Source organism: Thalassophryne amazonica, chromosome 16 (assembly GCF_902500255.1).
Source record: "Thalassophryne amazonica chromosome 16, fThaAma1.1, whole genome shotgun sequence".
Classification (NCBI taxonomy): Eukaryota; Metazoa; Chordata; class Actinopteri; order Batrachoidiformes; family Batrachoididae; genus Thalassophryne; species Thalassophryne amazonica.
In genome coordinates this window covers 33,452,962-33,479,109 of record NC_047118.1, presented here as the reverse complement: position 1 = coordinate 33,479,109, position 26,148 = coordinate 33,452,962, and the positions used below count along the sequence as shown (strand labels likewise).

Sequence of the window (26,148 nt, the reverse complement as noted above, 5' to 3'; positions counted from 1 at the left end):
CAGTTTTTTTTAAACATGTTTGTGGTTTTCACACTAAAAAAGCTAACTTTTCTATTTGGATTTTATGTTTTGTGTGAATTTAGGTTCATTGTGTTAATACAGTATGCCAGATGAAAGAAAAGTTACACAGGTGAGGTCGTGCTGAAAAAAAAATGACACCACGCAAGGCAAAGTAAACAGTTTTTTTTAAAGTAAATTATGAAGATAAAACCAAAACTAGTTAAAAATTATAACCTGGACTCCAGAGGGTTAAGCTTTTGGATGGCCAGTTGTAACATAGCCATTTCATTTTTGACACAGCTCGGGGGGGGTTTAACCCTGTAAACCTCCCTCTCCTTAGATCCGCCAGTGATAAAAAAATTAACATTTTGCTCTTACTTATAATTATCATTATTTTAATTGATTTTATCGCATGCTTTTATTTTATTGCATGTTTGCTTTTGTAAAACACTTGATGTCTTTCTGGTAGAAATATTCACTCCTTATGAGTACCTCATGTGGAAGCAACATGAAATATGAAATTAACACAACTCAAGACTCCTTCTACGAGGTCTCTTAGATAATAAACCGACCCTTTTATTTTATTTTTTTAACTATATGGATTTGAATGACATGCGATTACACCAATCATGCTTGAACCCTCGTGCGCATGCGTGAGTTTTTTCACGCGTCGGTGACGTCATTTCCCTGTGGGCAGGCCTTGAGTGAGATGTGGTCCCGCCCTCTCGGCTGAATTCCTTTGTTTCACACGCTGCTCGAGACAGCGCGCGTTGCTTTATCAAAATTTTTTCTGGACCTGTGAGGAATATCCGAGTGGACACTATTTGAGAAATTAAGCTGGTTTTCTGTGAAAAGTTTAACGGCTGATGAGAGATTATGGGGTGTTTCTGTCGGTGTAAGGACTTCCCACGGAGCGGGACGTCCTGCAGCGCTTCCAGGCGCTGTCGTCGGCCTGTTTCGAGCTGAAAACATCCTAATTTAAGGCTTAATTCACCCAGGACATCGTGAGAGAACAGAGAAGATTCAGAAGAGGCCGGCATGAGGAATTTATGCGGACATTCCACTGTTTAAGGACATTTTTTTAATGAAAGACGTACGCGCAAATTCGCCGAGTCGTTTCCGTGACGACTCGGCAAATCTGTGTGCGCCGCGACAGGAAAAACACCTCCGTGTTGAAAACCATTTGTAGAATTCAGGCGGCTTTTAATGGCTTTCAACAAGTGAGTAACTGAGAAATTGTTTAACAGCTTGGGCATGTTCCAACTTGCCCGTTAAGATTTCCAACGGTGTTTTTCCTGCCGCGACCCCTCGCGGTCGGGTCCAGCCCGACATGCGACTCTGCCCGCACGTTCTTTCATTACAAAATGACCGTTAACAATGGAATGTCCGAATAAACTCCTCATGCCGACTTCTTCTGAAAGTTCTCTGTTCTCTGACGACTTACTGCGTCAACAGAGCCTGAAATGTGGAAGTTTTCAACTTGAAACGGCGAGACGCTGCCGCCTCGAAGCGCAGATCGCCGTCAGGCGCCGTGGACCGTCCTTAAAGCGACACTACCAGACCAAAATCTCTCATCAGCCGTTAAAATTTTTACCGAAAACCAGCTGAATTTATTGAATGGTGTCCACTCAGTTGTGCCTTACAGTTTTGAAAAAATTTTTATCAAACAAAGCAACAGTCTCTGAGCCATTCCTAAACAATGAAAAAAATCGACGAGCGGGTGGACGACTCCTCACTCAAAGACTGCCCACAGGCGAATGACGTAACCGACAGGCGTGAAAAAACTCTCGCATGCCCACGAGGGTTCAAGCATGTCTGATGTAATCACACGTGATTCAAATCCATATGGTTTTTGAAAAAAATAATGTCGGATACTTTTCTAATAGACCTCGTATAAGCACTTGTTACTGTGCACATTTATGCACATTACGTCCCAAAAATCTGAAAATCTGATGAGCTCATCTACTTCCCCGGAGCTATCTATTTTGTAAATATCAAATGTCTCACATGCGTTGATCTAATGTTGTTGTGTTCAGAACAGCGTATCCACATACACAGATCCAAGCAAAAAGACTAAATGGCGTGCATGCTACGACCACGGCGGCAGCATAGACACATATTGAAGGACACAGAAAGCAACGTGCTCCCTTCATCGTCAGCCTCTGGGGTTGGATCAGGGAGATTAGGGAGAAAAAAGACTCAATTTCCCCTTATCAGTTCAGACATATCACATTAGCCCATCTAGTGGCCACTCAACAGCTCCCAGCCAGCTTAGCCTCACTACAAACATCTGTGAATAACAAATGTGTGTGTGTGTGTGTGTGTTGGTTAATGCGCTGGCTGAGCGCCGAGCTGCTTGCTCAGCCTCCCTTTTTACTGGAAGCGTCCTTGAGTGGGTCCCCCTGCAGGGGGTCTCTGTGGACTCATCCTGCCATCATTAAAGTCCAGACTCACACATGCACAGCAGCGTGCATGTGTGGAAGGAAGAGAGAGAAGAAGGCGGATGGGAGACACATTAGCAAATATTGATGCACTGTCTACACAAAGGCCATAATTTTCCGTTTGGGTTGATGTATTGATCGAGGGGCGAAGCTAAAGATGACAGAAACTCTTCACTCTGCACAACCTCCACCTGCCTCCTTACTGGTCTCCTGGGTGTCTCTCTCTCCGTCCCGGCGCTGCACCCGTGTTGTTGCTCTTGGCGTGTGCCGGGGGAGGCTGGAGGCGGTGATGTGTTGCTGTGCTGACAGACTGAACGGCACAGCTGACTCAGCACTTTATTGGTCCTGCCAGGACTCAGGCTGATGCTGTACTTCCCAGTTTCCTTGCACAAGGGGTCACTGCCAAACACACGTGTGCACACAATCCCAGGTGCAAATGCACGCAGCCTGTAGGTTATATGTCACCCAGTCATCACAGTCACAATGAAATGCTGATTTTTACTCTTCACTGAGCTGCACAGACACGGGCTGAAATTTACATTCATATTAACACCAGAGCTTAAATAAATAAATAAAATTAAAAATTAAATCTTCAGACCAGATGAATTTTTAATCATCTTTTGATATTGTTTTTCTCCCTGAATAAATCTTCTTGCAATATGAATGAGATGCAGCCCATTATTTTGTTACACTTTACTGCATAATTGTTAGTTGTTTTTTTTTTACAAGGACTTGTTAGCATCTCCCTGCTGTGTGGCTTTGGCCAATGGAGGGCACCCATGCCACAGAAAAATATGTGCCCAATGAATTACACAAAGTCATTTATCAAGAAAATTGCCACTTTTTTTTTGGCGGCTACTGCTGTTTACGGCAGGTTTTAAGGTTTTTATTCAAAGGGCAGCCGAGTATTTTAAAGTAATTTTTCATTCATTCATTTTCTGACACTTATCCAGGTCCAGTGCTGGTGCCAAGAGATTAAGCAGCTCATTCCACACTTCCCTATCATCACCCAAGTACTCCAACAGCTTCTGTGGGATCCAGAGGCATTCCAAAGTCAACTGGGAAATATAACACAGGACGTCCTCCCAGCTGGACATACCTGGAAAACCACCCCAGGGAGGCAACCAGGGGCATCCTCACCAGATACCTGAGCCACCTCACCTGCCTTCTTTCGATGCAAAGAAGCAGTGTACCTACTCACAGTCCCTTACAGATATTCAAGCTTCTCACCCTGTGTCTAAGTGTTAGCCCAGATACCGACGGAGGAACCTCATTTCCACTGCTTGTATGTGCGATCTGCTTCCTTTGGTCATTACACCAAAGTACATGACCACAGGCGAGAATAGGAGCTTGGTAAATCAAGGGCCTCGCCTTTTGCCTCAGCTCTCTCTTCAATCAAATCAAATCAATTTTATTTATATAGCGCCAAATCACAACAAACAGTTGCCCCAAGGCGCTTTATATTGTAAGGCAAGGCCATACAATAATTACGTAAAAAAACCCAACGGTCAAAACGACCCCCTGTGAGCAAGCACTTGGCGACAGTGGGAAGGAAAAACTCCCTTTTTAACAGGAAGAAACCTCCAGCAGAACCAGGCTCAGGGAGGGGCAGTCTTCTGCTGGGACTGGTTGGGGCTGAGGGAGAGAACTAGGAAAAAGACATGCTGTGGAAGAGAGCAGAGATCAATCACTAATGATTAAATGCAGAGTGGTGCATACAGAGCAAAAAGAGAAAGAAACACTCAGTGCATCGTGGGAACCCCCCAGCAGTCTAAGTCTATAGCAGCATAACTAAGGGATGGTTCAGGGTCACCTGATCCAGCCCTAACTATAAGCTTTAGCAAAAAGGAAAGTTTTAAGCCTAATCTTAAAAGTAGAGAGGGTGTCTGTCTCCCTGATCTGAATTGGGAGCTGGTTCCACAGGAGAGGAGCCTGAAAGCTGAAGGCTCTGCCTCCCATTCTACTCTTACAAACCCTAGGAACTACAAGTAAGCCTGCAGTCTGAGAGCGAAGCTCTCTATTGGGGTGATATGGTACTTTGATTCCCTAAGATAAGATGGGACCTGATTATTCAAAACCTTATAAGTAAGAAGAAGAATTTTAAATTCTATTCTAGAATTAACAGGGAGCCAATGAAGAGAGGCCAATATGGGTGAGATATGCTCTCTCCTTCTAGTCCCCGTTAGTACTCTAGCTGCAGCATTTTGAATTAACTGAAGGCTTTTCAGGGAACTTTTAGGACAACCTGATAATAATGAGTTACAATAGTCCAGCCTAGAGGAAATAAATGCATGAATTAGTTTTTCAGCATCACTCTGAAACAAGACCTTTCTAATTTTAGAGATATTGCGTAAATGCAAAAAAGCAGTCCTACATATTTGTTTAATATGCGCTTTGAATGACATATCCTGATCAAAAATGACTCCAAGATTTCTCACAGTATTACTAGAGGTCAGGGTAATGCCATCCAGAGTAAGAGATTTGTGGGGCCAAGTACAGTAACTTCAGTTTTATCTGAGTTTAAAAGCAGGAAATTAGAGGTAATCCATGTCTTTATGTCTGTAAGACAATCCTGCAGTTTAGCTAATTGGTGTGTGTCCTCTGGCTTCATGGATAGATAAAGCTGGGTATCATCTGCGTAACAATGAAAATTTAAGCAATGCCGTCTAATAATACTGCCTAAGGGAAGCATGTATAAAGTGAATAAAATTGGTCCTAGCACAGAACCTTGTAGAACTCCATAATTAACCTTAGTCTGTGAAGACGATTCCCCATTTACATGAACAAATTGTAATCTATTAGATAAATATGATTCAAACCACCGCAGCGCAGTGCCTTTAATACCTATGGCATGCTCTAATCTCTGTAATAAAATTTTATGGTCAACAGTATCAAAAGCTGCACTGAGGTCTAACAGGACAAGCACAGAGATGGGTCCACTGTCTGAGGCCATAAGAAGATCATTTGTAACCTTCACTAATGCTGTTTCTGCACTATGATGAATTCTAAAACCTGACTGAAACTCTTCAAATAGACCATTCCTCTGCAGATGATCAGTTAGCTGTTTTACAACTACCCTTTCAAGAATTTTTGAGAGAAATGGAAGGTTGGAGATTGGCCTATAATTAGCTAAGATAGCTGGGTCAAGTGATGGCTTTTTAAGTAATGGTTTAATTACTGCCACCTTAAAAGCCTGTGGTACATAGCCAACTAATAAAGATAGATTGATCATATTTAAGATCGAAGTATTAAATAATGGTAGGGCTTCCTTGAGCAGCCTGGTAGGAATGGGGTCTAATAGACATGTTGATGGTTTGGAGGAAGTAACTAATGAAAATAACTCAGACAGAACAATCTGAGAGAAAGAGTCTAACCAAATACCAGCATCACTGAAAGCAGCCAAAGATAACAATACGTCTTTGGGATGGTTATGAGTAATTTTTTTTCTTATAGTTAAAATTTTATTAGCAAAGAAAGTCATGAAGTCATTAGTTCTTCACCACGACAGTCTGGTACAGCTTCCACAGAACCTCAGACACAGCACCAATCTGTCTGTCAATCTCACGCACCATCTTACCCCCACTACTGAACAATACCCAGAGATATTTGAACCCCTCCACTTGCGGAAAGAACTCTCCCCTGACCCAGAGGGGACAATCCACCCATTTCTGACATAGGATCATGATCTCAAATTTGGAGGTGCTGATTCTCATCCCAGTCCCCTCACAACTGCCCAGTGCACATCAGAGGTCACAGGCTGATGAAGCACATCATCCCAAAAAAGCAGGGATGCAACTCTGAGATCACCAAACTGGACACGCTCTAAATCCCTGACGGCACCTTGAAATCCTCTCCATGAATATCACAAACAGGATTGGTGATAAGGGGCGGCCCTGGGCAGAGTCCAACCCCCACCAGGAACAGGTCTGATGAAAGACTGAGAATGTGGACAGGGCTAAATAAACCTCAGACCATTATACGTATGTAAAAAAACCTCAAACTTGTTCTTCCTCGAGCAGCCTGTGAGACACTCGTCGTGCTGGTAACCGGTGCCGGTTGAGTTGTTCACACTCACAGACCACAACCATTTAGTGACCCATATTCTCCTTCTTCTGCTGTTATCTTCTTCAGCTGGGCTGAAAATCAATAATTACTTGTCTCATCACCATCCCAGCTGCTCACCTTTCTTCCCTCTCAGGAGCCTGCTCAGCGTGCCTGCGCATCAGTGCTGCTTCTCGTTCTGCATGCAGCTTTTTCCTGTTCTCCCTCTGTATTAGCTGTCACATCCCATCTTACTTTGAGCTGTTGTTACGAAAATAAAAGGGGATGCTCTGCTAAGACGATGCTGGAGGAAACGGTTTATTCTAACCTGTCAAACTGTTGCTCATGTTGGAGTGTTTGGGTGCTGGGAGATGAATCCGGAGGGGGAAGTAATATTATGCATGAATCTCTCAGATTTTTGGCTGGCTTGTTTGGCTGGCAGCAGCTCCTCAGCGCTCACAGAAAGGTCACAGTGAGTTCAGAGCAAACGCTGTGAGAAACCATCATGCTGCACTGTTTAAGGTCATAAAACATCCCCAGAAGCTCAACCAAACATGCAGCGCTGGCATTGGAAAGAACACTGTCGCAAACCGAATGGTGCCCCGCTAAAAAGCAGTCCGCCCTGCCTTCAATGCGCTTGCGTAATTTCTGTGTGTCACCAGCATTTCGCAGATTATCACCTCATTTCTGCTTCAAACTGCACTCCAGTCATCATCTATCTCAGCGACAGATATCTGAAGCTTTTGTACAACAATCATTTCCACATAAATTCAGCAATATTTTATCATAAAAGACAGAGGAAGCGATTAGAGAGCAGCAGCCAGAGGAGCTGCTAGCTGATGTGTTCACTGCGCCTCCATCAATTCAAAGCGTCAGTAGCGACTCACCGATTATTGCCTCGTTTCTGCTTAAAATGGCCTCATTTCTGCTTAAAACTGACTTTAGAATGATTTAAGAGGTTTTAACTTGTCATCTGAAGGCCTTCTGACACTTGCACGACTTTGATGCACATACTTGCCCGCACTGTGTCATGCAGGAGAGTAAACTCATCATTAACGGGTGTAGACTAAACATAAGAGGGGCGCTGGTGCATGCAATTGCACAAAGAGAATTTTGAAATGTTCAAAAAATCTTTCACACATAAATGTCATGCAACAAACATGAAGTGGTAGTGAACATTGCGCGATCTACTCGCCAACACTATGTGCAACTTATCAAGTTGAGTAAAGAAGAAGTGATGGTTGCGTCAGCGGAACGCATCAGATCGCAGCTTGTCTGAACGATTATAACAAGATGATAAATCTATCACAAACATATTTTTACAGCTGCACACAAGAAGGAAACAACATGCAACTGTTTTTGTAAACATGACAAAAAATTACCTTTTTAGATGGCTCCAAATGCTTTCTCCAGCTCATTCAGTGCACGCGCGTGAGAAAAGCAGCAGCAGCTGGAGTGCTCCTCTGTGATTCCGGAAGCGATTACAGGCGTTTTCAACAGCTAACTTGGCCAGAAATTGTTTAATCCGCTACAAAATAATTATTTTATATACACAGCGTCCAGCGCACAATGCGTGGCAACCAGTGGAACAAAGCACAGCGCCCATCTGGGAACACAGTGGATGGGATCATCACAATGATGTGCGTGCAAGTGCACAGATCAAAGTCCTGCAAGTGTCAGGGCACCTTGATGGTTAATAATCACATTATTCCCTTAGATCACTTTGGGTGTAGAGAGTCAGTCTCAGTCGAACTGTTGTGGTCCCAAATGGCGCATGTGCAGTAAAGGCAGGCCACACCAATTTTTAGGGGGGGACCGTTCAGTCTGTGAGAACATTTTGTGTGCTGTAGATGAGCGTGTGCATGTGGAACATGCAGAACGTGTTTGCGTGATGCATCATACCAGTCATGCAATTTTAAAGTGTTCATATACACACACATAGCGATGGACCTGTCTCGGCATCCTGAGTGTGTGTGTGTGTGTGTGTGTGTGTGTGTGTGTGTGTGTGTGTGTGTGTGTGTGTGTGTGTGTGTGTGTGTGTGTGTGTGTGTGTGTGCGAGTGCACGATTGTGTGAAGGTTACTGACCTGTGATGACAAGTGTATAGGGAATAGCAGCCTCCGTGAGCATGCCCTGCACGTGACCAGTGAACAGCTGGAGAGCCTGGCCACGCCCGCTGTGAGGGTTCACCAGCACCATGACTCTGCACGGCCGTCGCACCTCTGCGTACACCGCACCTGACAGACAGAAAGGGAAACCGTGTGTTTGTGCCGGCGCCGAAAGAGAACAAAAAAGAAGGAAACCTTGTGTTAATATTTGGGTGAATTTTTGTTGCAGCACAAATATGTCAGACATCTTGAGATGCGGCAGGGCCCTGGGGGTCCGTCAGCACAGACATTCACATGAAAACAGCATCAAACAATAGTCATAGTGTAAAGCTCAGACGGATGATGCTAAATGTTAATGTGGCACGCCTGTGTGAGATTTGTTGTCAGGATTTGATTGATTATTCATAACAAAATTGAGATATTTTATTCATCTCCATTAGGACAGTTACAGTTACAGGGGTGGTGGCCAAGTGGTTAAGGCACTTGGTTTCAGTGCGGAAGGTTCCCAGTTCGAATCCCACCCCTACCACATTTCTCCATGTAATGTGGAGTTGCATCAGGAAGGGCATCCGGCGTAAAAATTGTGTCAATTCAACATGCAGATCCACCTTGGATTTGCTGTGGCGACCCCGAGTACAAAAACGAGGGAGCAGCCGAAGGGACTTACTTACTAGGACAGTTACCATTGCTTTTCTCTCCCAACAGAATACAGATGTGGAGATGCAGGGGCACTGTGTCACTCCTGGAGTCAGGAAGGATTTATTGCCTTGCTCAAGGACACATTTCCAGGATGGATGTCCAATAGTAAATCACCAAAGGCACCAAAATGAAGCAGGTCACACTTCAGTGAGAAACACAATGGAACTGCTGCTTTTACAGAGGAACAAAAAGGGCATAATTGGGACAAAAAGAATTTTAATGAAAATGTAGTTTTTGCAAATCAGCCATAATTAGTCAGGTCCTTAAGTATATGGACATTAACAGAAGTCTGAGGCATGGCAGATGTTTTTGGTTGATCTCCATGTTGTTCTGTCTCTAGTATTATTTACCATACGTGTTATCTGGTTAATTCTGCCTTGCTGTTAAAAGTCTGGCATATTGCTATTCCTGTCTTTCATTATTCTCTGGCCTCTGGGTTCGCGTACTTTCTCCCTCTCTATCAGGTCTCTGCCTCCCTCTTGTGCTCTCTTGCTTCATCCCATCTCACATATGCTCAATCAATAATTTCAAATGCTGAGTCCATTTGTCATCTTCTGTCATAGTGTTTTAGTGTTTTTCTCAGTTCTCATATTTACTGGATTGTTAAGCGTGTTCCTTGTGTTTTCCAGTCTCTCCTATTATGTTTTAAGTTACTGCTCTCCTGTAAATACCATTGCCGATGTCTTGCGCTCCTGATTTTTATTTTTTTTTGCCTGTCATTTTGGGATTGATCATTTGGCATGAGAACTCTTAGTTATTGAATCTTTGCCTGTTTTTGGTTCGGGCCCGGTCCCACTGGCGTTTAGGAAGAATTGAGTATGAATTGCACACAAAATTGGTTCATATTCACCAAACATCTACAATATCCGTGAAACATGCTTGTATGAGTCGGCCGACATCTGCACACGTCCGCAAATATCCGCAGAGGCACGTATTTCTATTGCCAGGATTTTTGAGCTGCACAAAATTTTGGTTGCTCAATCTATGCGCTGTATATCCGCCATTATCCGCTGATAGCCGCAACTGATGGGGTATTGCGGCTTGGCAGCGGACTGGGACAGTGTGTAAAATGGATATATAGCGTGCCTATCACATCCACATCACAAACTAAAATAAGTTGTGGCGAATGCATACAGATTGGCTACAAATAAACCATTTGTATTATGTCTGCTTTGGATCTGATTTGCGGACAATTTGCAAATGCATAACAAATAGAAATCGACATACCTGCCAGTCATTGCCAGTCCGGCTGTGGAGACGTACAGATGTAGTTATGGATCCCCAAAGCCGTAGTGTGATAGTTGCTGCCATCCAACAACATACCAATCAACGTGTCCAAGTCCAGCAATTGCTCCAGAGGCTGTGGTGCTGGTGTGAATAGTGATGCCGACAGGCCCGAGTGTGTTTCTGTTATGACCGCAATGCAGATGCCGCGCACGCGCAATACAACCGCTGTTGCCGCCACACGTGAGCGATGCATTCTCAATACATCCGTAATACATCCGTGATTGCTTGTCATATATTTGCTATACATTATTAACATATCTGTAATTCATACTGAGATATTTGTCATTTTTGCCCAATTTTGTTTCAGACGACAACGAACGCCCGTAATTTGTATACTCAATTCATGCACAATTAATCCTCTCCCCAGTGGGACCGGGCCTTAGCACTTTGTTGACCCCCTCTGAAAGGCTGCCACTTGTTTGAACTGATCATCTGTTATTGATCCTGTCACTGTTACAAGAAAGAACTCTGTACTTAGTCATCTTGTTTGTTCTCTGTGCTGGGGTCACAACTTTGTTCTCACTGTTACACTCTGTACACCACCACAGTGCAGTGGCAACGAATCAGTCAAGATTTGCTTGTAATGTGGAGGGTCAGCTTTAATTAAATGAGTTTGACAAAAGAATTGCACTAACATTAAGAAATTACAGCTATGTTTATACACAGTCCTCCCTTTTTCAGAGTCCACCATAAGTAAGTGGACAAGCTAAATAAAAGGAATATTCTTAATACAAATAATCATAGGGGATGGGCACACAAACATTTTAAAGTCACTGAATTGGACACTATTTCCATCAATCACTAAGACGGACAGAGTGGTACTACATGGTAAATCTGTGTGCAATAGGCAGTTCTCAAAAACTTAGTGGCCTACAAGAAGGGGGTAGTGAGGGAGCCACAAGACACCCACGACCACTCGAAGGGAGTTATAGGGTTCTGTGAATGTGACAGAAAATACAGCATATTGTATGTTTTGTCTGTGGCATCACCAGGTCCAGCTTTGATGCAAGATTTCTCAGAGAAAATAGAAAATAGATCATATCTAGGCTCCAGTCTCCAGTGTGCCTTCTGACAAACTGAAATTTCACATCTTCTTGAAAATAAATAAATAAATAAATAAATAATCCTACTCTGTGACACTCCACCAGGAACGTATACAACCCCTGGCAAAAATTATGGAATCACCGGCCTCAGAGGATGTTCATTCAGTTGTTTAATTTTGTAGAAAAAAGCTGATCACAGACATGCCATAGAGCAAAAACTGCAAAAACATTCCTTGCAAAAAGACACATAGGGTCAATGTCAATGAGCAGATCCGATTTGATGCAGGTGTTAGTTTTGGGGATGAAAATTTACAGGGTGATTCCATAATTTTTTCCTCAGAATTGAGTGATTCCATATTTTTTTCCTCTGCTTGGTCTAAAAAAGTAACCGTTACTGACTGCCACAATCTTTTTTTCTTGATTTCTTATAGTGTTTCTTAAAGCCAGAAAGTTGCCATTTGAAATGACTTTAGTTTTGTGTCATGTCTGTGATCTGCTTTTTTTCCTACAAAATTAAACAACTGAATGAACATCCTCCAAGGCCGGTGATTCCATAATTTTTGCCAGGGGTTGTATAACTGGTGATGCAACAGACACAATCTACACTATGCACAGTTTCTCCAGTTACAGCTACAAAACTCCTTCAGCATTGTCATGGGGGTTTTCGGTGGCTTCCCTCACTAGTTTCCTTCTTGTATAAATGATCTGTCCAACAACTTATGGAGGGGCTGTGTGGAGAAATGCTATAATTCTGCAATGATTAATGCAATATTTTTGTCACACCAGCTTGAATTATAGTGAAACTTTACACTACAAGTACACTTTGATTCTTTAACTCCACTGTGGTGGTATACACAGACAACATTTAAAAAATTATACTTGACCAAATATTGATGGGCCTGACTATATCTATGTCAACACAGTCAACATATACATATTCTGAATATGATGTTTCTTCTCAAGCAGTCTTGAGTTTTTGCAGTTTGAATGTGTTTTGCAAATTAGCAGCTCAAATATCTTATTTCCAATATATTATCCTAAAACTTCACACGTAACCTGAATATAACTAGAAGGAGAGACCATATCTCACCCATATTGGCCTCTCTTCATTGGCTTCCTGTTAATTCTAGAATAGAATTTAAAATTCTTCTTCTTACTTATAAGGTTTTGAATAATCAGGTCCCATCTTATCTTAGGGACCTCGTAGTACCATATCACCCCAATAGAGCGCTTCGCTCTCAGACTGCAGGCTTACTTGTAGTTCCTAGGGTTTGTAAGAGTAGAATGGGAGGCAGAGCCTTCAGCTTTCAGGCTCCTCTCCTGTGGAACCAGCTCATAATTCAGATCAGGGAGACAGACACCCTCTCTACTTTTAAGATTAGACTTAAAACTTTCCTTTTTGCTAAAGCTTATAGTTAGGGCTGGATCAGGTGACCCTGAACCATCCCTTAGTTATGCTGCTATAGACGTAGACTGCTGGGGGGTTCCCATGATGCACTGTTTCTTTCTCTTTTTGCTCTGTATGCACCACTCTGCATTTAATCATTAGTGATCGATCTCTGCTCCCCTCCACAGCATGTCTTTTTCCTGGTTCTCTCCCTCAGCCCCAACCAGTCCCAGCAGAAGACTGCCCCTCCCTGAGCCTGGTTCTGCTGGAGGTTTCTTCCTGTTAAAAGGGAGTTTTTCCTTCCCACTGTAGCCAAGTGCTTGCTCACAGGGGTCGTTTTGACCGTTGGGGTTTTACATAATTATTGTATGGCCTTGCCTTACAATATAAAGCGCCTTGGGGCAACTGTTTGTTGTGATTTGGCGCTATATAAAAAAATTGATTGATTGATTGATTGAATATGAACTCCCAATTATAAAGTATTCTTGTGATTCATCAAATTGCAAATATATGCACCCAAATAGCCTTAAAATCTAATTGGCTCAACTACTCTTCAGGCGGTAATTATTATGTAGGTATTACATGCCTACCTTATGTTGTTAATGAGTTATTGTGCTCACAAGGTAATTCAACTAATGAAAATGGCGTGAATTGCCTTGTTTGATGCTATTACACCTGCCACTAAACAGGATTTAGTTGCATATGTGACCTTTCAAAGTGAGTTGGGAGGAAAAGCTCCTCTGCTCTCAAAGTGTATTTTGAAACAAATTCTGACCCAGTTTGCCTTGCTAAGGGAAAAGGATGTTCCAGGTACCCACCCACGTGAACTGCCTCACGTTTGGACATGTCAGCTACAACACTTTGGCCATGGTGAGGTAACAACACCCATGTGCATGATTTGACCCCAATGCCGTTGACCTTCACACAAACATTTGACCTCCGGCTGACCTTGCCTGGGAAATTCTGGAATCCATCTAAGTGTGTGTGCCACATTTTGTCCAAATCACATTGGAAATTAAGTTCCTTGACCTTAACTTTTGCCAAAATGAAGTCTTTAGAGCAATTTTGGGTCAACTTTCACTGATAGGAAACTTGGCAGAAATCAGCAAAAGAATCTTGGAGTAGTACGTAGGTCGACAAACTGTCAGGCTGAGCTGAGGTGAGGCACAGACAGAGGCTGGACACAAATGCAGGCTCTCAAGCAGGACGGATGAGTAAAAATGATGGTCTTTAATACAGGCAAGGGTTCGGTATTCAGGAAGGCAGACTGCAAAGCAAAAGTACCAGGCACGGGCGAGACAGAGGATGATAAACAAGCAGGGTCAGTACACAAGCAAACTGGGTTTTCAGAGCTGAGGCAAAAGGCGGGATCCGGTAAAGAGCACAGTTAAAAAAAAAAGACCGACTTCAAGACCGACCTCCACTTTCAGAGCTCCGCTGTGATGCTCTGCAGGAGGCCGGCGAGGCACGTGGTCAGCAGCTTGCGGATCAGCAGCTCAGTGGATTTTTGGTAGCGGTGGATCTCTGTCAGCGCCGGGCCTGTAACGGCGAGGCTTCTTCACACTGCCGTTAGTCGGAGCGCTCTTCCGGGCGGCTTTGGATTTGGATTTACGGGCGTCAACTTTGTTACATTGTCATTAAATTCACTATCCGGTACAACATACAGATCCACTGCACCAACTGCTACACATCGATCACAATAAACAGCTTTATCTTGAGCGTTTAAAGCCTCGTAATAAGCTTTTATTCTCTCTATTTTCTTTCACGTGCCAGCCGCGTAGTGAATAAACGATGGAGACGGGAGCACAGTCATTATCTATCAAAGTGCCCACGTTTCCTGAAAGCAACATCATGTGAGGACTGATTGCTCAGCTGTCACTCACAATTCCACGCCCCTCTCAATTGAAGCCATGCCCTCCCACGCCAGAAAGGGGCAAAAAGTTTGAAACTGAAAAAATAAGATCTGAAAGTGAAAAAAAAGATCTGAAGGTGAAAAAAAGAAATATGAATGAAAAAAATTATTTGGTCAAAAAAATGACAGAGCTGAATCAAAATTTATTTAAACTGAAATATATATATATCTTAGACTTATTTTTATTTTGATAATACTTTTTAAATGATTATAAAATTCAAGAACAAACATTGAATTTTCAGTTTCAAAATTTTTTTTCAATCTTTTTTATTTTCAGATTCCAAAACTTTAATTTTCAATTTCAAAATTCATTTTTTAAATCTTTTTTTATTTTCAGATTACAAAACTTTTGGCCTTGATTTAGCTCCATACTACAAGAGAGTGAGGGAAGGAAAAACACAATGCAGACAGAACCAAGAGAACGAAGTGACTGGAAAAACTAACGGTGGAAAATGTGACTTTCTTAAGGCAGACAATAATTAATGTGAGCAAAACAAAAGCTGAAAAAAACTAGGAAATAATGTGAGTAATCTAAAAAGCAGGAAACAAAAAGATCAATAATACTAATCAAAACTGGAACAGAACTGACACTGAATAAAGTGTAAAAGTAAATGCAAAAACCGATAATAAGATGTAAATATAAAATAACTGATAAACAGAGCATGCAATGAATCACAAATGGAACATAATCAGAGACGAAACACTGAATATAAATACAATAATAAAAACCTGTGACTAAAGCATAATACAAAGAATGTAAAAAAACTAAACTAACCTAAGACTGTGTTGTGTGTTGGGGGGGGGGGGGGGGGTTGCTGGACAAGGTTGGGTTGTTTGGCTGGACAAGGTTGGGTTGTTTTGTGTTTATTTTCCTTCCCAGGTGATTTGGGGCTGTTCTCTGAGGAAAATGTGCTGCAGAAGAGTCTCTCTCCTCTGTTACGATGATTGGCTGCACCTGTTGCATTCTCGTGCGGCTCTCTATCAGGACAATCCACGACACCTGTGATGTTCACGTGCAGATCTGAGGACTTCCAGCTGGTACCAATGTAGTGATGAAGAACTACATTTAAACCAGCAGTGAGTTGGATAAGATTGCCAGAGAATACGACCTTGTGACGACCGTGTGGGGATGCTGAGGGCCGTTTCAGAATCTGACATCGCGCTTGTGAAGGAGGACGAGGGTGAGAGGCAAACATTGTCAGCACACGACAGAGGTGAATATTCTGAAAAGTTTATCCGTGAATGTAAATTGGCGTTTATACGCAGCTATAAGTAATTATTGGTGGAAATTGTTTGGTGTGCTCCTCACGGCAGTGGCGTGCGGATTAATGATCCTCCACTAGCTGTGAGCAGCAGCCTCTTTGAACTAAGTTTGAAACCAGACCTAAACGTGTAGCTGATAAGTTTGCCTCTAAACAATATTTCGTAGTAATAAGTGTTGAATAATCTCATCTCTGTTCCTCCTTCGCAGAGTACAGTCTGGGAAAGTCACCTGGGGGGGGGGGGGGGGGGGGTGTTGGCGGAACTCCTGAGTCCTGAACGTTCGGACTCCGACTGTTGAGACGCTGAGAGAGCGCGCCGCCTTTTCACCTCACCAGAACTCTAATCATTTAGTATTTCATGTATAGCACAAAGGGAGAAAATAAATGTGTTTTCTTTTTGGAACTGCTTCTGATTATTTCATGCTGGATTCAGTCAGATACTGGACCGCTCCTCAATCCGCGTCTTATCCATAACAGAATTCTCCGGCCAAACCAATATCGACCCAGCGGCAGAAGCAGTTCCATTTCAGGAGAAAGTCCAGAAGCACCTGGAGATGATTCGGGAGCAATAAATCATCACTGCTAGAATCCTTTGATGAATTTTCCCGTGAACTTCATTTGGTTTTTGATCATCCGATGAAAACAAATATCGTGGTTCAATGATTGCTGAACCTCCGACAGGGGCGACGAAGCGTAGCTGATTATTCTGTGGATTTTCGAGTCTTTTCCACTCAGTCTGGTTGGAATGCTGCTGCTTTGAGGGGGGTGTTTGTAGACGGGTTGAATGACTCCCTGAAAGACGAGCTAGCCGTCCGTGATGAACCGAAGGATTTAGATGAGTTAATATCCTTGGTTATTCGTCTAGACGATCGGATTAAGGAGCGTGGACGAGAGAGGGCGAGTGTCCGAGCGGGGTTTTTGTTTCCTCCTGTTTCCCCCCGGGGTTTGATGGGACGGTCCTCTGGGGGGGAGGCTGACTGTGGGGCCGACCGGCCGTGTTGGGCTGGGGTGGGGTTCCTGGGTTGTGGGGGTGTCTCCTGGGGTTTGATGGGACGGTCCTCTGGGGGACGTTAAGGCTCCCGTGTATGCCTGGGGATTCCTGGATGGCTCCTGCTGTGGTCGTTGCTCCTGGGGTTGACGATGAGGTCCCCTGGGGGAAGTCGGGCTCCACATGTTAGGGGAGGGTGTTGTTTGTTTTTTCCTTTGACCAGTGTTCTAGTGTGTTGGGGGGTTTGTTGGGGTTTTTGGGTTTGTGTGTTTTTTGTTCCTCCCCAGGGTTTGATGGGGGGGGGGTGTTGGGTTGGGTATTGTGTTTTTCTTTTGTGTTTACCCCGGTGTGCTTCCCTGGGGTATGTTTGTGGTACTCTCTGGGGGGGGATGCTGGGGGCCTTTTTTTTTGTGTTTTGTTTTTGTGTTTGGGGTTGTTTCAGGATGTTTTTGTTGTTTTGATGCTGGCCAGCCTTTCTGCCGCATCTCCCGGGTTTGCTGCCTGCTGTGATCTCTGCCCTCCTCCTGCTTTGGCCTTTGATGTGTGGGGTGGTTTTTGGGTCTGGTTTGTGCAGTCGCCGGGAGGCTTCCCGTTGACGAGGGGGTACTGTTGTGTGTTGGGGGGGGTTGGCTGGACAAGGTTGGGTTGTTTGGCTGGACAAGCTTGGGTTGTTTTGTGTTTATTTTCCTTCCCAGGTGATTTGGGGCTGTTCTCTGAGGAAAATGTGCTGCAGAAGAGTCTCTCGCCTCTGTTACGATGATTGGCTGCACCTGTTGCATTCTCGTGCGGCTCTCTATCAGGACAATCCACGACACCTGTGATGTTCACGTGCAGATCTGAGGACTTCCAGCTGGTACCAATGTAGTGATGAAGAACTACATTTAAACCAGCAGTGAGTTGGATAAGATGGCCGGAGAATACGACCTTGTGACGACCGTGTGGGGACGCTGAGGGCCATTTCAGAGTCTGACATCGCGCCTGTGAAGGAGGACGAGGGTGAGAGGCAAACGTTGTCAGCACACGACAGAGGTGAATATTCTGAAAAGTTTATCCGTGAATGTAAATTGGCGTTTATACGCAGCTATAAGTAATTATTGGTGGAAATTGTTCGGCGTGCTCCTCATGGCAGTGGCGTGCGGATTAATGATCCTCCACTAGCTGTGAGCAGCAGCCTCTTTGAACTAAGTTTTGAAACCAGACCTAAACGTGTAGCTGATAAGTTTGCCTCTAAACAATATTTCATAGTAATAAGCGTTGAATAATCTCATCTCTGTTCCTCCTTCGCAGAGTACAGTCTGGGAAAGTCACCTGGGGGTGTTGGCGGAACTCCTGAGTCCTGAATGTTCGGACTGTTGAGACGCTGAGAGAGCGTGCCGCCTTTTCACCTCACCAGAACTCTAATCATTTAGTATTTCATGTATAGCACAAAGGGAGAAAATAAATGTGTTTTCTTTTTGGAACTGCTTCTGATTATTTCATGCTGGGTTCAGTCAGATACTGGACCGCTCCTCAATCCACGTCTTATCCATAACAGACTGAACACAAACTGAAAGCATACAGATAGAAAAGCAATAAACGACTGAAACGAAAATGCAATACATGAGTGAACCAAGAATACAATAAGAAACCAAAACCAGGGACACAGAATAATGCATGGACCAGAATAATCAGAACCAAACTAGAATGAAAATAATCAAGTGGCAAAAAAGAAAACAACTATAAAGTCAAGACCAGGGTAAACGGAAGGAAAAGAAAAGGGGACGAATAAAACTGGAACCCAAACAGGACAAAACATGACACAAACAGAACACCAAAGTTCCTTGACGTTAACTTTTGCCAAAATTAAGTCTTTAGGGCAGTTTTGGGTCATCTTTCACTGATATGAAGTTTGACGCAAATCAGCAAAAGAACACTGCAGTAGTACGTAAGTCAACAAACACACAGAACACCAATGATACACCTTTGGCAAGTTTGACTTTGCCTGGACAATTCCAGAACCCACCTCCATTTGTGGAGCAGGTTTGGTAGACATCGGAATAAAACCCCAAATGTTGACCTTTGAGCCCAGCAACCTTAAACTTTGCCAAAACAAACCCTTGAAGGGCAATTCTGGGGTCAACCTACATGGACACAGCAAATTGGCACAAGCACCTTGGGGGAGTAGACGAACAATTGTTTCTCAAATTATAGCATGATGAAGGCACTCACTCACTCACTCACTCACTCACTCACTCACTCACTCACTCACTCACTCACTCACTCACTCACTCACTCACTCACTCACTCACATGTACATAAACATGCCAACATTTTCCACTCTGATGTGACTTTTCCTCCCAGACAGTGTGTGAGTGACATAAATATGGGTTCTTTAAAATCTGTCTGACATAAACACATGAACATGTGGACGGACGTGTCCGTCTCACACTGCACCGCAAAGAAAAGCTAAAAGTGCCGCTTGCAAAGAAAATCTCTGTTCCGAGCGGGTGAGTGTGCATGCAGCAGTGACAGACATGCCAATGTGATGAGTTAAAAAAACAAAACACCAAGAATATTAAAGATGGTGATTTCTGATTTCTACAAAGTGTCAGGAAAAGAAGGATGTCACATGGTAACATAGGAGGTGTTTCTTTGACAAAAATAAGGGCAGAGGGGGGACAATGTGAACTAAAGCTTGATGGATGTTGGGGTTGGATGAGTGTTTGGTGTAGGTGAGGGGAGGGGTTGGCAGTTCAAACACCACCATCTTCTGAGGTTCCAGCTGGCTGACAGACCCTCACACGTGTGTGTCACAGAGCAGGAGACGGCGCTCCGGGGGGGCCGACACGTTGGTCAGGGTGAGAGGTCGGCTGGTGACGCGTGCAGCTTTCGTGTCTACTTTACCCTCTGAAGCACGATGACTTCAGTGGGGCCCCAAGGAGGAGAGATCGCAAACTGGCCCACCTGACATGCAGGCTGCAGGGCCGTACAGTCATTTTTATGCAAACGCTCACCTCACTGCGTGGAAAAGTTGTGAAAACATAAATATTTACACAACATGTGCTGGAGTCATGCTCACACACTGGAATTAGAGCCTGAGTGATATATCAGTCGGCCAATGGCCGATATGAGCCTTTCACAGATGGTATCGGTGTTATTTTTGTGGATATAGAAACTTTAATTTTCCTTAATAAATAATGCAGAAAAGCACTTTGGCTCTGGCAAATGGTGTCAGTACATAGTTTAACATCAGAGGCAGAGGATGCTCTATAAACAATGCTGTCAAGCATGACTGGGACCCCCATCACCCCTTGGTCCCATCATCTGTAACCCTGATCCTCTGGGATTTCCCAGCCATCGGACCAGGCTAAGGATCTGTCAAGAACTGTCTGTTTTATACAAATGTTGAGTGATGTGACACGGGGACTACATGACAGCAGCGTGACATACGTTGGTTGGTTGTTGGTTATATTTATAGTCATTTATAACAAAATTTAAGTTTACACTGCAAAACATCAAAACTCAATTACATTTCTTTGTTAGAAGGGTTTGATAATGAAACATTAGAAATGTTTGCCATTTTTTAAAGTATATTTCGACAGATGAATGAATGAATTTATTCAGCACATAGACTCAACAACAACAAAAAACTCATAAATAAGACAATTTAACAGATATAGTGGTATCAGAATTTTTTTTTTTACTCCCTAAAATCGGAATTAGTATCAGCTCCAAAAATCCATATTGGTCGGGCTCTAACTGGAATAATTAATTACAGGATTTTGCAAATGCTATTGGCTCTCACACATAAGGAGAAAAAAAAATTTTGGGAAATAATATTTGTTTGGAAAATTAATATTGGTATCACGACATGATAGCATAAATTGCATTAATATCTCCTTCCCAGCTGAAAGCAGACAAGCTTCAGACAGGAAGGAATATTAGTAAGCAGCCAAAGCAAGTAAATGTCATTTCTTTCCATGGTGGGCAATCTCATTTTACAGCTTCTGAGGATGGAAGAGAGTGAGAGAGAAAGAGAATAAGAAAGAGAGCACACCACAGACCAGTCATGTGCAGCAGCGGGTCTATGTGCTTCATTATTTACAGCTCATTCATTACACTTGGAGCAAAGATAAAAAGTCGACATCACAGACTGAATAAATTAACTCTCAGCCTACAATTAATACTGGTAGCTATGACAGGGTTGTGTAAGTTAGGCCATAGCAACAATCAGGTATGAACAGCAGATGATATCATGTTCACAAGAAACTTTTAGGCACCCCCCCACCCACCCCCTCTCTTCTAACCTTGATCTTATATACTTTAGACAAGCAATTACTGCCCCAAAATAAAAATTCTTTCCATTTGACCTTGACCTTCTGACTCCAAAATTAATAGGCTTCTTGGAGTTTGGCAATGTGACAAACAGTTCATATTGAATTTGGCAATAATCAATGCAGGAAGAGTTATTTTTATTCTTTTTATTTTATTTCATTTTTATTGTATTTTTAGTTTTAATAAATTTGCCAAAAAATAATGTTGTCATTATGGGGTGTTGTGAATAGAATTTTGATGGGAAAAAAAATTTACTCCAATTTGGAATAATGCTGTAATATAACAAAATGTGGGAAAAGGGGAAGTGCTGTGCATACTTTCTGGATGCACTGTTCATATGATCAGTGGCAGACAGTTGTGGGTACAGTTCCACTAATCACTAATTATCAAAGCTAATGTTTTCGTTATTGGATAAGCTTGTCAGGTAACTTTGAAAACCATCAGCGGACCAATTAGCTTCCGTTAATTTTACGTCCGATAATTCTTAGACCGCTAACATATTTTTGTGGGTATACTGAATAAAGTTAACAGTTAAAAACATTTGTGAAGTCTGAAATCAAAGATTTTAGTGCTTGCCTGTTACATGTTTTGTAGCAGACACAGAGCTATAAGAGGTACAGCTCTATCCTCTGCAGGCAGAGGAGAGCTGACTACCAGGCAGAAAGGAAAAGGGAGAAGATAATTTCTCTTCACACCATACAGACTTGCTGGCATATCACCCAAATTTTAAAATTTTAAACAAACTAATTCCGGACAGGTTACTTAAATTAACGTCACGTCTGTCATTTTATAAAGTGAAAATAGCAGCTATATGTTTTTAGTTTTAAAGTAATGCACTAATTTTTAAGGTTTTAGCGTTTACACACACCACTTATCAGGAAACTAATTTACCCATAATGCACTGCGGCATGTGTGTCTAAACGCTAAATCCTTACAAATTTGTTCAAAATTTTAACCATAAGTCAAAACTGTCTGCCTGTGCATGACTTGGATGATATGCCAGCGGGTCTGTATGGTGTGAAGAGAAATTGTCTTTATTTTTCCCTCTCTCTATCTTTTGCGCTTCTCTTTCCTTTCTCTCTGGTCACCAGATTTCTTGCTGAGAGAAGGCTGATCTGACATAGAAGCAGCTGCTAGTGTACTGAAGTCAGTACTGAAAGTTATCGCTTCAGCTTTTATCTGTAACTTCCGCTAAATTGTTTAGGGGTTTATTGGTTTTGCTTTATAAAAGTTAACTTTTCAGTTAGCAGATTAACTGTTATCGAAGCTTCTTCAAACTTTTTGGTTAGCTGTGCCCACCACTGGTGGCAGACCTAGAGTGGTAGTTGAAGGGGTTGCAACCCCTCCCCCTGCCCTGAGCCACTAACCAAATGTGTGATAAAATATACAGTCTTGCATGAACAAAGGCTGCATGCAGAATAAGATTTCCAGTGTTTTAAATAAAAATTAAGCATTATAAACAATGACTAGAGAGCCAGTAATTAGCTTAACAGATTGCCTTAGAATATGGGAAAAAAGCCAAAAGGGGGACCGGAGGTATGTCTCTGGACCCCGCCCCGCCTTCACCTGAAGCTAGATCCGCCCTCGTTGACACATATGAAATTGTGAAACAATACAGTATGTACAGCTGAAGTTATTCCACTCACATTCTTTGGCTTTAAAAAAATTGCATCCACTGACATTTGACCTTCTGATATCAAAATCAACAGGCGGACATGAACACATCCTGAAAGTTTTGGATGTGACAACAACACACCTGCAGCCTTGGAAGACAGAGAGTTAAAAAGCTTTCAAATCTAAATGGACACGAGCTAAACAATGTTCAAAAAGAACAAATCACAGCCTCACACAACCTTTCTTTGCTGTTCAGCTTATACAGAAACCACATCGCAGCTTCATTCTCTGACTAAACACAAATCTTGTGCAGTAATTGCACTCTTAATCCAACCTTTCCATCTGCAATGCCAGACTGAGATGACACACAATTAACTCGGGAAGGAAAATACGCTACAAGGGATTAATGGCTCACACTGACTTTCATACACCCTTCACAACGAGGCAGTAATGCAACAGCACACACAAACACACAGTATTAGTGTTAAATACAATGTGATCGCATGAGCCGAAGTAGAATTTAGAACAATCTATAGAATCTCATCTATAGAAGCAGAAAAAAATGAGCCTATACAAAAAAATTAAAGCTACAATGTGTTGGATTTAGTGCCATCTAATGGTGATATTGCAGACTGCATTATGCTGTCACTGGTCATGCTATTGTTTCCCTTCATGTTTTTGTTTGTATGGCAATGGGGATTCATGCTCTCATGTCTTCTCTTGTGATAAGCAACATACAGTGTATCTGGAAAGTATTCACAGCACTTCATTTTTTCCCCCTCAAATTCTACACACAGTACCCCATAATGACAATGTGAAAAAGTTTTTTTTTAGACTTTTGAAAATTTATTAAAAATAAAAGAACTAAGAAATCACATGTACATCAGTATTCACAGCCTTTGCCATGAAGCTCAGAATTGAGCTCAGGTGCATCCTGTTTCCATTGATCATCTTTGAGATGTTTCAACAGCTTAATTTGGGTCCACCTGGGGTAAATTCAGTTGATTGAACATAATATGGAAAGACATATACCTGTCTACATATAAGGTCCCACAGTTGACAGTGTATGTCAGAGCATAAACCAAGCATGAATTCAAAGGAATTGTCTGTAGACCTCCAAGACAGGATTGTCTGGAGACACCAAGCTGGGGAAGGGTAGAGAAACATTTATACTACTTTGAAGGTCCCAATGAGCACAGTAGCCTCCATCATCTATAAATGGAAGAAGTTCACATCCACCAGGACTCTTTCTGGAGCTGGCCACCCATCTAAACTGAGCAACTGGGGGAGAAGGGACTTAGTCAGGGAAGTGACCAAATGGTAAATGGACTGCATTTATATAGTGCTTTTCCATCTGCCTCAGATGCTTAAAGCGCTTTACAAACAATGCCTCACATTCAGGAGAGAAAGACCTTAGTCAGGGAGGTGACCAAGAACCTGATGGTCACCCTGTCAGAGCTCCAGCATTCCTCTGTGGAGAGAGGAGAACCTTCCAGAAGGACAACCATCTCTGCAGCAATCCACCAGTCAGGCCTGTATGGTAGAGTGGCCAGACAGAAGCCACTCCTTAGTAAAAGGCACATGGCAGCCCACCTGGAGTTTGTCAAAAGGCACCTGAAGGACTCTCAGAACATGAGAAACAAAATTCTCTGGTCTGATGAGACAAAGATTGAACTCTTGGGCGTCAAATCCAGACATCATGTTCAAAATGTCCTGTTCAAAATGTCAAATGTTACAAAATCTTTTGGGTCACATGTTGTGTGATCTGTGCCTAATTTTATTGCAATTAGACATGTTTTAGGGTTCCCCACAAAGCAACAATTTTCTCCAAACAAGCAACTCTGGAGGACCTCTAAATCTTACCTGACTGAGTTCAAATTTGGTCTGTACCTATGAAACCTCAAGTGGAACAAATGCAACATGTGGCCCGAAGTCTCTCACAACTTTTATTTTTTCACTTTATAACATGAACAGCTCTACTCCCCATTCAACCTGATGGAGCTTGAGAGATGCTGCAAAGAGGAATGGGCAAAACTGGCCAACATAGGTGCACCAAGCTTGTGGCATCATATTCAAGAAGACTTGAGGCTATAATTGCTGCCAAAGGTTCATCAACAAAGTATTGAGCAAAGGCTGTTAATATTTATGTACATGTGATTTCTTAGTTTTTTATTTTTAATAAATTTCCAAAAATTTCAATTTAGATTTTTTTTCATGTTGTCATTATGGGGTGTTGTGAGTAGAATTTTGAGGGAAAAAAATAATTTACTCCATTTTGGAATAAGGCTGCAACATAAACTTTCCAGTTGCATTATATGTGCTTGTACAGATGGTTATGAATGCTATATTGCATTTCTGCTAATAAATATCTCTAAATCCTCCACATTGTTGCTTTAGACGTCACCACGCAGGAGTCCCTGGATGAGCGCACTGAAGGCGGTGACAGTTACCTCCCTGGTTACTATCTGCTTGTCTGAAACTCAAACCGTTAGGGGCTGCAGACCAGAATGAGGCTGGATGCTGCTCATCACATAAGAGTGTGTTCTTATCCTCTCAGCGTGCCCACAGTGCACACCTGCTAAGAGGAGATGACCTTCTTCTCTCTCCCACAAAAATACCAGCAGCACCCAGTGTTCCAAATCAGTCACTGCCAACTCAAATATCAGCTGCCTCATTTGGTTCCAAAAACCCATATGGACGGAGCCAGTGAAGATATCGGGTTCAAAAATCGCCAGAAATATTGACGACAATGTCATATGTTGAGAACCGCTGCACCTAGAGACTTGAAATTTGGCTCCAAATGTTGCTTGACCCCAAGTTTATGTTCAACTTCTATAGTAACAATAAGCCTATCTGGTGTTTTTAAGAGTAATTGACAAAAAAAAACTATTTTCAGTACATATGTTACGATCAATTGTAACAAACAAAATCTATGTAGTTTTTATTTCAGGAACATCAGCTGAGTATAATCATCACGTAAAGAATGACATGGCCACAATAAACTAATTATAAGAAACAGAGTGGTTTTCTACATCAACAGTACATATACGACA

The 26,148-nt window shown here is 42.5% G+C and overlaps 1 protein-coding gene across 1 annotated transcript in view; it reads right to left on the bottom strand.

The window, feature by feature from the left end:
* The window catches only part of LOC117528433 (sphingosine kinase 1), a 54,394-nt gene that overhangs the window by 18,386 nt on the left and 9,860 nt on the right, over positions 1–26,148 (bottom strand). Inside the window, exon 2 of the mRNA XM_034191057.1 lies at positions 8,569–8,718. Coding sequence (XP_034046948.1) covers positions 8,569–8,718 — 150 coding nt within the window. The remainder of the gene's footprint in view (positions 1–8,568; positions 8,719–26,148) is intronic.